Raw genomic sequence first — 13,405 nt, 5'->3', positions numbered from 1 at the left:
GTTCTTAGGGACAGAATATCTAAAATCCACTGGATTATATACTTCACATGGGTGAGTTCTATGTTATGTAAATCATATGTTAATAAACCTGCTTTTTAAAAAGAGAAAAAGAAAAAATAATACAGTCCTGAGTACACAAAATAGTATGTGACTACTAGATTTTTGCCTACTGTTAGTTCCTATACAGAGACTATTTCTTACATATACTGTATACACTGTTCATGTTACTAAATGTTCAAAAACAAACAAACTTCACAATTTGATCAGTTAAACTTAATTTCTCTTTGACTATTAATAGAGTCTTTTAGGCTGACTAAATGCTGAACTATCCTCAGTACTGTAATCACATATTTAACTAATCCATAGAGATGGCTTTGGAGCACCCCTAAATGGGGCTGGTTAAGCCAGTCCTTAACAGAATCTAAAGCCAAATATAACCTATTTTTTAAACTTTCATTGAGAGACTATAACTATAGTTCAAATGTTATGCTCTATAATTATATAGCTTGGCTCTTAAAATATATCAAAGCCATGTTTATTCTATATTCTTCACAACTCTAGCCACTAAAGGCAAGTATTTAATATAATTATTTGATGTAATCATTGTTTGGATGCAATCCAAGCCAAGGCCCATATACTGAGCCTAGACAATGGTGGACATAACCAGACTGAAGACCTCGAGGGCAGATGAGAAATGATTCAGCAGGAGGAACTCCAGGAACAGAAGGGACCCTGTGCTCAGAGAGGTTCAGAAGAGCAAAGAGAGCATCTGGAGGACTTGGTAAAAATGTATGTTCCTTTCCATAACTCAACCCCATTGCATATATACCCCAGACTTCCTGATTCAACATTCACAGGAATCTGAATTTTTTAATTGACATATAGTTGATGTACAATATTACATGAGTTTCAGGTATACAGCATAGTGATTTTCAATTTTTAAAGGTTATATTCCATTTATAGTTATTATAAAATACTGGCTATATTCCCTGTGCTGTACAATATATCCGTGTGGCTTATTTATTTTATTCATAGTAGTTTGACCCTCGTAATCCCCTACCCCTATCTATCTCTTCCCCTTCCCCCTCCCCCTCCACACTGGTAACCACTAGTTCTCTATATCTGTGAGTCTCCTCCTTTTTCTTATAGTCACTAGTCTGTTTTATATTTTAGATTTCACAAATAGGTGATACCATACAGTATTTATCTATCTATGCCTGATTTAGTCCACTTAATACTGTCCATATCCATCCATGTTGTTGTAAATGGCAACATTTTACTCTTTTTTATGGTTGAGTAGTTTTCCATTATGTGTGTATGTGTGTGTGTGCTTCTTTATCTAGTATCTGTTGCTTCCATATCTTGACTACTGTAAATAAAGAATCTGCCTTTTTAATCCTTCATTCCTACAACTCTATAGTTTTAAAACCACTCTAATGATACAGCATCTACCACTCTAATGATACAGCATCTTCCCTCATAGCTCAGTTGGCAAAGAATCCGCCTGCAATGCAGGAGATCTGGATTCGACCCCTGGGTTGGGACAATCCCCTGGGGAAAGGAAAGTCTACCCGCTCCAATATTCTGGCCTGGAGAATTCCATGGGCTGTATAGTCCATGGGGTCACAAAGAGTGAGACCTGACTAAGCAACTTTCACCTTCTAATGATACAGAGAAGAGACTGATGGTTGCCAGAAGCAAATTAAAAACTTTGGATTATAAAATAAATCCTAGACATGTAATGTGTAGCATGGATAATATAGTTAATAATACTGTATTGTATACTTGAAAGTTGCTAAGAGAAAATATCTTAAAAGTTCTCATTACAAACAAGAAAAAAAAAGTGTAACTATGTATGGTGATAAATGTTAACTAGATTGTTATACAATCATCTCACAATATATACAAATATCAAATCAATATGTTGTATGCTTCAAATTAAATAATGTTATAAATTAATTATATCTATAGGTATGTATCTGTATCCATACCTATCTATATCTATAGATATATATAAACACAGAACCTACATACCTACATTTGAGCTATTTCAAATCCTAAAAGATGATGCTGTGAAAGTGCTGCACTCAGTATGCCAGCAAATTGGAAAAACTCAGCAGTGGCCACAGGACTGGAAAAGGTCAGCTTTCAGTCCAATCCTTAAGAAAGGCAATGCCAAAGAATGCTTAAACTACCACACAATTGCACTCATCTCACATGCTAGTAAAGTAATGCTCAAAATTTTCTAAGCCAGGTTTCAACAGTATGTGAACCAAACCATGAACTTCCAGATGTTCAAGCTCATTTTAGAAAACGCAGAGGAACCAGAGATCAAACTGCCAACATCTGCTGGATCATCAAAAAAGCAAGAGAGTTCCAGAAAAACATTTACTTCTGCTTTATTGATTATGTCAAAGCCTTTGACTGTCTGGATCACAATAAACTGTGGAAAATTCTGAAAGAGATGGGAATACCAGACCACCTGACCTGCCTCCTGAGAAATCTGTATGCAGTTCAGGAAGGAACAGTTAGAACTGGACATGGAACAACAGACTGGTTCCAAATTGGGAAAGGAGTACCTCAGAGCTGTATATCATCATCCCGCTTATTTAACTTATATACATCATGAGAAATGCTGGGCTGGAGGAAGAACAAGCTGGAATCAAGATTTCTGGGAGAAATATCAATAACCTCAGATATGCAGATGACACCACCGTTATGGCAGAAAGTGAAGAACTAAAGAGCCTCTTCATGAAAGTGAAAGAGGAGAGTGAAAAAGTTGGCTTAAAGCTCAACATTCAGAAAACGAAGATCATGGCATGCAGTCCCATCACTTCATGGCAAATAGATGGGGAGACAGTGGAAACAGTGAGAGACTTCATTTTTTGGGGCTCCAAAATCACTGCAGATGGTGACCGAAGCCATGAAATTAAAAGACGTTTACTCCTTGTAAGGAAAGTTATGACCAACCTAGATAGCATATTCAAAAGCAGAGACATGACTTTGCCAACAAAGATCTGTCTAGTCAAGGCTATGGTTTTTCCATTGGTCATGTATGGATGTGAGAGTTGGACCGTAAAGAAAGCTGAGCACTGAAGAACTGATGCTTTTGAACTGTGGTGCTGGAGAAGACTCCTGACAGTCCTTGGACTGCAAGGAGACCCAACCAGTCTATCCTAAAGGAAATCAGTCCTGAATGTTCACTGGAAGGACTGATGTTGAAGCTGAAACTCCAATACTTTGGCCACCTGATGGGAAGATCTGATTTATTTGAAAAGACCCTGATGCTGGGAAAGATTGACGGCAGGAGGAGAAGGGGACGACAGAGGATGAAATGGTTGGATGGCATCACTGACCCAATGGACATGAGTTTGAGTAAACTCCGGGAGATGGTGATGTACAGGGAGACCTGGAGTGCTTCATGCCATGGCATTGCAAAGAGTTGGACATAACTGAGAGACTGAACTGAACTGGACATACCTACAAAGCATTAAAAGGCTAAGAGTGAAGTGAGAAAGGGGTGATGTGTAATAACATTAATGAAATGCCTACTATTTATCTTGTACTGGGCCATATCAAAACACTGTCTAAGCCTAATTGACAAAGATGGAAAAAGGAGATAAGGCAGACATGGGCAATATCATCCATGATTTAAGCCGATTTACTGAAGATTTAGTAAAATATAAACAAATCTTGCTTCTGTTCCTGAAAAGAGTTCAAAACTTAATTTTTATATGTTTCTCTTTTTATTACCTTTATAATACCCAGGAAAGGTATTGGCAAAGAGACTTTTTAAAATAAAAGCTCTAATTTTTTTTAAGTTTCATGAACATGCATCTTTTTAAAGTATTTCTTAAACTAGATATATGAAAATATCTAATATAAAGCTTACAGAAATATTATATAGGTTCCATTGGGGAAAAGGATGGCAGTGCTGGCTGAAAATGACAGCATTTTCACTAAAACTGTTAATCTAATATCCTGTCAACATGAGTTTATTTCATGATTGTTCTATGATTGGTAACAAGAATTCTTTTTCTCGTTGCTTAGTTTCTTTTTTTTATACAATAGTATAAGATGTTTATCAGTTTTCATAAGCAATAGACAAAAAGTAAAAGATAATTACAATTGCAAGCCATAATAGTAACATGATTAACTTAACAATGTAAAATAATTACATACAATTTTGGGGTCAAGTAGAGTGATGTGGTAAGTGGAAGTGCACACATGCACATGTTTTCATCCACCTAGTCAATCTATGTTTTTTGGCTGGTGCATTTAACCCATTTACATTTAAAGTAATTATTAATATACATGATACTGTTGCCATTTTATTAATTGTTTGGGGTTTATTTTCTGTAGGTCTTTTCCTTCTCTTGTGTTTCCTGCCCAGAGAAGTTCCTTTAGCATTTGTTTTCAAGTTGGTCTGGTGGTGCCTCATTCTCTTAACCTTTGCTTGTCTGGAAAGTTTTTGATTTCTCTATCAACTCTGAAGGAGAGTTTTGCTGGGTAGAGTATTCTTGGTTGTAGGTTCTTCCCTTTCATCAGTTTAAATGTATCATGCCATTTCCTCTGGCTTGTAGAGTTTCTGTTGAGAAATCAGCCTGATGTGAGTTCCTTTACGTTATTTGTTGTTTTTCCCTTGTTGCTTTCAATATGTTATCTTTGTCTTTAATTTTTGTTAATTTGATCACTATGTGCTTTGATGTGTTCCTCCATGGGTTTATCCTGCCTGGGACTCTCTGTGTTTCCTGGACTTGGTTGACTAGTTCCTTCCCTATGGTAGGGAAGTTTTCAGTTATTATGTCTTCAAATATATTCTCAGGACCTTTCTCTCTCTCTTCTCCTTTTGGGACTTCTGTAATGCAAACATTGCTGCATTTAATATTGTCCCATAGGTCTCTCAGGCTGTCTTCATTTCTTTTCATTCTTTTTTCTATATTCTGTTCTGTGGCAGTGATTTCCACCATTTTGTCCCCAAGGTCATTTATCTTTCTGCCTCAGTTATTCTGTTATTGCTTCCTTCACATCTTCTCCATTGTTTTCCCAAGATCCTAGACCATCTTCATTATTCATTACTCTGAATTGTTTCTCTGGAAGGTTGCCTGTCCCCACTTCAGTTAGTTATTTTTCTGGGGTTTTATCTTCTCCCTTCATCTGGGACATAACTTTCTGCTTTTTCATCATGATTCAGTTCAGTTCAGTTAAGTTCAGTCACTCAGTCATGTCCAGCTATTTGTGACCCTGTGAATTGCAGCACACCAGGCCTTCCTGTCCATCACCAACTCCCGGAGTTCACTCACACTCACATCTATTGAGTTGGTGATGCCATCCAGCCATCTCATCCTCTGTCATCCCCTTTTCCTCCTGCCCCCAATCCATCCCAGCATCAGAGTCTTTTCCAATGAGTCAGCTCTTCGCATGAGGTGGCCTAAGTACTGGAGTTTCAGCTTTAGCATCATTCCTTCCAAAGAATACCCATGACTGATCTCCTTTAGAATGGACTGGTTGGATCTCCTTGAAGTCCAAGGGACTCTCAAGAGTCTTCTCCCACACCACAGTTCAAAAGCATCAGTTCTTCGGCTCTCAGCTTTCTTCATAGTCCAACTCTCACTACCATACATGACCACTGGAAAAACCATAGCCTTGACTAGATGGACCGTTGTTGGCAAAGTAATGTCTCTGCTTTTGAATATACTATCTAGGTTGGTCATAACTTTTCTTCCAAGGATTAAGCGTCTTTTAATCTCATGGCTGCAGTCACCATCTGTAGTGATTTTGGAGCCCCTCCAAATAAAGTCTGACACTGTTTCCACTGTTTCCCCATCTATTTCCCATGAAGTGACAGGACCAGATGCCATGATCTTTGTTTTCTGAATGTGGAGCTTTAAGCCAACTTTTTCACTCTCCTCTTTCACTTTCATCAAGAGGCTTTTTAGTTGCTCTTCACTTTCTGCCATAAGGGTGGTGTCATCTGCATATCTGAGGTTATTGATGTTTCTCCAAGCAATCTTGATTCCAGCTTGTGCTTCTTCCAGTCCAGTGTTTCTCATGATGTACTCTGTATATAAGTTAAATAAGCAGGGTGACAATATACAGCCTTGATGTACTCCTTTTCCTATTTGGAACCAGTCTGTTGTTCCATGTCCAGTTCTAATTGTTGCTTCCTGACCTGCATATAGGTTTCTCAAGAGACAGGTCAGGTGGTCTGGCATTTCCATCTCTTTCAGAATTTTCCACAGTTTATTGTGATCCACACAGTCAAAGGCTTTGGCATAGTCAATAAAGCAGAAATAGATGTTTTTCTGGAACTCTCTTACTGTTTCCATGATCCAGCGGATGTTGGCAATTTGGTCTCTGGTTCCTCTGCCTTTTCTATCATGATTAGCTTTCTGTAATGTGGTTTTTGTTTTAGCTGCTATGAGACTGTGGTTCTTCTTGCTTCTTCTGTATGCCCTCTGATGGAAGAGGCTAAGAGGCTTGTGTATGGTTCCTGATGGGAGGGACTGGTAGTGGGAAAAACTGGGTCTTGCTCTGGTGGGCAGGGCCTTGCTCAGTAAAGCTTTAATCCAATTATCTGCTTATGGGTGTGGTTGCACTCCCTCCCTGATAGTTGTTTGGCCTGAGCCACCCAGCCCTGGGGTCTATGGGCTCTATGGTAGAGTTAATGGTGACCTCCAAGAGGGCTTTCATCAAGGAAGACCATCCCAGACTACTGCTGCCAGTGTCCTAGTCCCTGTGGTGAGCCCCTGCTGACCCACACCTCCACAGGAAACCCTTCATTTTGGTTCAGCCTTCTGTGAAGTCACTGTTCCTTTCCTCTGGGTCTTGGTGTGCACAGGATTTTTATTTGTGCCCTCCAAAACTGAAGTTTCTGTTTCCCCCAGTCCTGTGGAAGTCCTATAGTCAAATCCTACTGGCCCTCAAGGTCAAGTTCCTTGGGAATTCCTAGTCCCTTTGTTGGATCCCCAGGCAGGGAAGCCTGATGTGGGGTTCAGAATCTTCACAACAGTGAGAGAACTTCTTTGGTATTATTGTTCTCCAGTTTGCAGGTCATCCACCAGCAGGTATGGAATTTGATTTTATCATGATTGCACCCCTTCTATCATTTCTCTGTGGTCTCTTCTTTGTCTTTAGATGTGGAGTATCCTTTTGTGGTGGGTTCCAGTGTCCTCCTATTGATGGTCATTCAACAGCTAGTTGTGATTTTAATGCTCTCACAGAAGAAGATGCTCTCATTTCTTAGTTGTAACAGACAGCATGGGCAATGGGGAAAATTTGGGAAGATAGCCACACTAAGCTTTCAGAACAATTTTTCATTTCTGTCTTATGCCATGTCACACAGGACTATCCTCTTTTCCCTTCTGATTACCCCTGACCTTTTCTTTTCTAGCCTTCCCTTCTCCCAGGAAAATTGGTTTAGGAGCAGAAAAAATGAAGACCTGTGACTCAGAGGCAAGAGTGTTTAAGTCACCCATTTATCATGTTCTGCCAAAATCCTTGGCCCCAGGCAGCCCTTTCAAAGACTGATCCCCATTTATAGACTCAGTCCAGGTTTCTAGGATGAATTCTAAATATAGACAGAAAAATTTTAAGAATTTTATACAAATAATCTGAGACTCTTTCTCCTGGATCTTCTAACAAGTATCCCAGCCATGTGCTGAGTGCATGTCTGGAGCTCCAGCAGCCGGTTTTCAGATGTTGTGATATGCTTGCCAGGCTGGATTGAACTCATTCATAATAGGCTTTAAGCCTACTATATGTTAGATTAAAATAGGAATTCTAATTCCTGTAATCAAGGGACTGAAATCTAAAATCAAAAAGAAAAACAGCTATATAAACAAATAGTATGACATATGACATATGTCATATGACATATATATGACATATATAAAGTTCTATATAACTATAAACACCAGGCTGGAAGTATATATAAAGAACATAAAGGCAGGCTTAACAGAATGTCTGGAAGAGCAGAGAAAGGCTTCACAGAGGAGGTGATATGGAAGGGAAGTGAAAAGCACTGTGAACAGCTGGAATAAGCACACATATGAAGATATAAAGTTATTAGAAGATGGTACATTTAAGGAGTACATGGCATATCAAAGCCAGATTAAGGAGTGGCTGAGCTGGCAGCTGCTAGGGGCCAAGGGAAATTTGAATGGTCCTGGAGCTATAATAATATGGCTGTCCTTTCCAATTTCTCACTTAGAAAGGTACTAGAAGAAGTTGATAAGTAAGAGTGGAATTGCCAGGAAAGACACAAGAGGCAGAGGGACCAGTAGTCCTCGCCATTCCTCCACAATGGGCTCACCTCCCCTCCATGGAACTAAAAACAGCATTCCAACAGTATAAGCTTCAAACTCAATGTTTAGTGGGTGGGTGTGTGTCCATTTGACCCTGTGGTCCATAATAAAGCACTGAGAAACAATGCCGACACAGTAGTAAGAATTCTAGATCCTGGCCTCAAGCCCTTCATATGTACTAACTCACTCAATCCTCTCAAATGCATAGATACTCTATGCAATAGATACTACAATTATCTCCATATTTCAAATGAAGACAAAGAAGCACACAGTGGTTAAATAACTTTGTAAAACTCATACAGCAAGGACAGAACCAACATTTGAACCAAGCTGGCTGCCTCCAGAATCTTCACACTAAATCATCACAGTGGCCTCACATTTTGAGTTTTTACTTTATTCTTTGGAGCAATGGAGACCTGACAAGTTTAGAGTTTTTAACCAATAGAGCATTTATTTCTGTATGAAAATCACTCCGGAGGAATTTGAGAAGACTGAAAGGAGTTGGGAGAGGCTGAACCCAAAACAAGGATGGGGGTTACTTTCCTCATCAGAACAGAAGACCATACGGCCTGAGTTTTCAGAGAAGAGAGAGGCTGAGAGTGTCACCAAGATCTGGTAACATGTGTAGGGAGTGGTGACAGACAGAAAATTCAAGGTCTTGATAATCGAGTAAATGAGAGAATAGTGTTTTCTCAGGAAAAAATTTATTTCTGGCCATGCTAAGTTTGAGGCCCTAGATGTCACCACATAAAGGGACTGATCAACAACACACTGAAGGTACAGAAGAGGATAGAAACCCAGGGAGAGAAATAAGGGTAGCAGATGGGACCCTAAAGGCCAGTGTTTAAGCCAAGGCAGAAGAAGCAGGGAAAGAAACTCAGAAGTGATTTAAAAGGTACTAGAAGAGGTAGAAGAAAGTAGAGTTGTGCAAAGCAGGAGAAAGTTCTGGAAAAGAAGAAAAAGTCAACAGTGTAAAATGCTGTAGGAGAAGCAAATCAAATGTGCTGATAGTGTTAGTCGCTCAGTCGTGCCTGACTCTTTGCGACCCCATGGACTGCAGCCCGCAGTCCATGAGATTTTCCTGGCAAGGATACTGGAGTGGGTTGCCATTTCCTTCTTCAGGGGATCTTCCCAACCCAGAGTTCGAACCCAGGTCTCCTACACTGCAGGCAGATTCTTTACTGACGGAGCTTCCCTCGGCAGCTCAGCTCCCAGGCCGCAGTCCTCTGTGGTCTCCCCCTTCGCCGGAACCACCTCAGCATCGGCGGCAGCCATGGCCCAGGCCCGCAGCATGGCCCCACTGCTCCCGCGCGCCCTTGTGCTGATAAAGGGCTCCTAAATAGGCCAAAAACACTTTCTAGACAACTGGGTTCCTCCCTCCTTCCCTTATTGTTACATTCAATGTCATAAATTCATGACCAATTCTAGTGGCAGGACTAGTTTCCAGGCCCCAGGCCCCCAGCCTTGACTTTCACAGCCACAGGAAGTGTCCCATACAAGCATTCATGACACTTCTGCATCCTTCATTGTTATGAAGATAACAGATGTATTTCCTTAGGCTGGAGGAACAGAACCCAAGAAAACCATACATGTTCTCTACCTTTGTGTTTTGATCCACAATTTTCTTCAGATTTTTCAATAGATGATTATTTGGACCACCTTCTTTCTCATTAATATAAACTATTCTGTCCAGGTCGGGAAAGTTCCGGTTCAGATCTATTCCCTGGGCATTGCTTCGACCCACGAACCAGTCCTTCAGCTCACCAAGCTAGAAAAAAAAATCAGAGGAAAATCATCAGTTATTTATTGTTAATGTTATCATTTATTTAAAGTCTTCATTAATGGCTTTTAAAATAATTTATAAGACTATTCATTTCAACAATATCCTCCTACAGTGGCATTTTATTATCTAACTGATATACACATGAAAGTATCGGGTTTAAAGCATTTTTTATGGATATTTTCAAAACATTCTCAATGAACAATATTTTAAATGTTAATTATATACACAAGATATTCAACATCAAACTGCATATATGTTAGCTATTAATGTAGATGGCATGTCTCACAGCACACTACTCTTTACTTTGTTTAAGTAAAATGCTCACTGTCTCTGAAAACCACAGCAATCTACTTACAAATATTTGAAAGAATAAATTACTAAAGAAGGTTGGGCACTTAAAATGACTTTAACATGAATTATTTACATATTACCTCTCTCTTATAGTCTTAATGAAAAAGTGTAAGCTCTGTAACTTTTGTTTCAACTTTGTAAATTGAAAATTTTCTGCTTAATTCTAAAAACTTCATTTCACCAATGATATAATCCAGGAACTTAACAAATTTCTAGAATATTCAGTTATATTCCATTTTTGTTTTACTATTAATACTAAATCTCTAACACAGAGATAATGCACATATTCTTAAAGTCAGGTAAGTTCAGATAGCTTAGACTGTGAGGAATTGAAATCTATAAGACAAAAAATAGCAATGACAGTTTTTTGTCCATCCTGACAGTCCTAAATATCACTTTAAAATAGTCAGTAATTTAATTCTGTATGTACTAGAATATACTAGAATTTTTCTCTTCATAACTTTAGAAATTATATCAACATTGTACTTACAGAAATTCACTGTTTGGGTTTTTTACAAGGTCAAATGGTAATTGGATCTTTTACTTTTAATGTAGAAAACAAATTCTTAGCTATAGATTAACAAACTAAATATATACTTTAATATGTTCCCATTAAACACAAAAATTATTTCAAACTGTAGAAAACAACAAATAAAATGTCCTGCATTCCTGTCCAAACAAAAAGGGAGCACACATAATTATGAAAACATAATTACTACCCAGTTTCTCTAACAGTTAAAATTTACTAAATTAGCTTTTTATTTATGTTAGGAAGGCTTTGTTCTGTTTTTTTTTTTTAATTTTTATTTTTTTTTTACTTTATGGATCATGTATATCAATAGATAAGAATAGGATTAAGCATCCATAAAACATTATCTAGCCAAAAATCCTTATTTCTTGATTTCAGTAGATGGCAATATAATATATAATTTAGAAACAGCAATGGCATCACTCTTCAATACATGGGAGTAGATAGCTGTCAAACTTCTGGATTTTTAGAAAGAAAGTTACCTAGTGACAAACATGAATGAATAAATATGATTCATTTAACAACAATAACCAAAAAATTAAATATTGACTTATAAAATTCTCATTTGGAATTCCTGTGGAAGAAACCCTCACCCATCATTCCTTACCTTCTGAACTTTTTTCTTACCCAGAAACAGAACACCATATCACTTATATTCAGCCTTGCACTCTCTGTAAGCTTCATGTGAGCATATATTCCTTGACTATAAGTATATATGTACAAACCTTAAAAAAAATTCATGCTCTGCTGTGATCTGACCCACACCCACCTGAGATGCTGCCTTTTCAAAGCCATCAGGGTTCAGGGAAGGCATGATGTGGATTCGGGTGTTGTGGATCAGCTGGACAATTGTCTCATTCCCTTTTTGGTACTCATTGCACAGGTACTGGGCCAGAAAAATGAGCAGCTCCCGTCCGACAGCTTCATTGCCATGCATATTCCCAATGTATTTAAATTCAGGCTCACCTAAAAGCCCAAAAATAAATAATATAGAAACTTTTTTCTATCATACCAAAGAGAAGGCAAATAACACACAGTGTAAAAAAAGTTGTACAGTTACTAACTTATTACACAAAGAATAAAACTTCTTTGCCCTCCACAGTTGATGTCTAAGAAATCTAATCTAAACACAAAATACTTAACATTTCCCTTCCATCTTTTGAGTTCTCTCTTCCCAATCTCCCACTTATTGTACACTGAATTTTGAGCCCCAAAATCAAAAGTCTAAATCCTAAGTTTGAATGTAATTGTATCTGGAGATATGGCCCTTAATGAGGTAATTAAGGTTAAATGAGGTCATAACCCAGAAGGACTACTGCCCTTATAAGAAAATGAAGATAGAGATAGCATAAGCAAGAAGAGCTACAATCCTAGAGCCTGCAAAATTAAAGCAACAATCACAGAAAGTTAGACAAAATGAAAATGCAGAGGACTATGTCCTAGATGAAGGAACAAGATAAAATCCCCAGAAAATCAACTAAATGAAGTGGAAATAGGCAAACTTCCCAAAAAAAAAATTTTTTTTTCAGAATAATTATAGTGAACATGATCCAGGATCTCGGAAAAAGAATGGAGGCAAAGACTGAGAAGATGCAAGAAAAAGTTAACAAAGACCCAGAAGAACTAAAGAACAAAGAGAGATGAACAATACAATAACTGAAATGAAAAATATACTAGAAGGAATCAATAGCAGAATAACTGAGACAAATGAGCAGATAAGTGACCTGGAAGAAAGAATGGTGGAAATCACACTGAAGAACAGAATAAAGAAAAAAGAATGAAAAGAAATGAAGTTAGCTTAAGAGACCTCTGGGACAACATTAAATCCACCAACATTCACATTATAGGGGTCCCAGAAGGAGAAAAGAGAGAGAGGACATGAGAAAATATTTGAAGTCATGAGAGCTGAAAACTTCCCTAATATGGAAAAGGAAGCAGTCAACCAAGTCCAGCAAGCACAGAGAATCCCACACAGGATAAACACAAGGAGAAACATATTGAGACACATACTAATCAAATTGACAAAAACTAAGACAAAGAAAAAATATTAAAAGTAACAAGGGAAAAATGAAAAATAACTCACAAGGAAACTCCCATAAGGCCATCAACTAATTCTCAGCAGAAATGATGCAAGCTGAAAGGAGTGTCATGATATATGTAAAGGTGTGAAAGGGAAGAATATATAACCAAGAAAACTCTACCCAGTGAGAATCTCATTCAGATTTGATGGAGACATAAAAAGCTTTACACACAACTAAAAGCTAAGAGAACTCAGCATCACCAGACCAATTTTACAACAAATGCTAAAGGACTTCTCTAGGCAGAAAAGAGAATAGCAATTCTAAGGAAAAATAATTCTACACATTCAGTTCAGTACAGTTCATTCTGTCATGTCCGACTATTTGTGACTCCACGGACTGCAGCACAACAGGCTTC

At 38.1% G+C, this 13,405-nt stretch overlaps 1 protein-coding gene across 1 annotated transcript in view; it reads right to left on the bottom strand.

The window, feature by feature from the left end:
• Nucleotides 1-13,405, bottom strand: part of CPE (carboxypeptidase E) — a 160,908-nt gene that overhangs the window by 40,857 nt on the left and 106,646 nt on the right. Inside the window, exons 5-6 of the mRNA XM_010838668.1 lie at nucleotides 11,739-11,935; nucleotides 9,907-10,074 (exon numbers count right to left, since the gene is read on the bottom strand). Of these exons, the coding sequence (XP_010836970.1) occupies nucleotides 9,907-10,074; nucleotides 11,739-11,935 (365 nt within the window). The remainder of the gene's footprint in view (nucleotides 1-9,906; nucleotides 10,075-11,738; nucleotides 11,936-13,405) is intronic.

Source organism: Bison bison, unplaced genomic scaffold (genome assembly GCF_000754665.1).
Source record: "Bison bison bison isolate TAMUID 2011002044 unplaced genomic scaffold, Bison_UMD1.0 scf7180017864103, whole genome shotgun sequence".
Taxonomy (NCBI): Eukaryota; Metazoa; Chordata; class Mammalia; order Artiodactyla; family Bovidae; genus Bison; species Bison bison.
The sequence above is the reverse complement of the archived record's forward strand: the minus strand, read 5'-3'. Positions and strand labels throughout refer to the sequence as shown.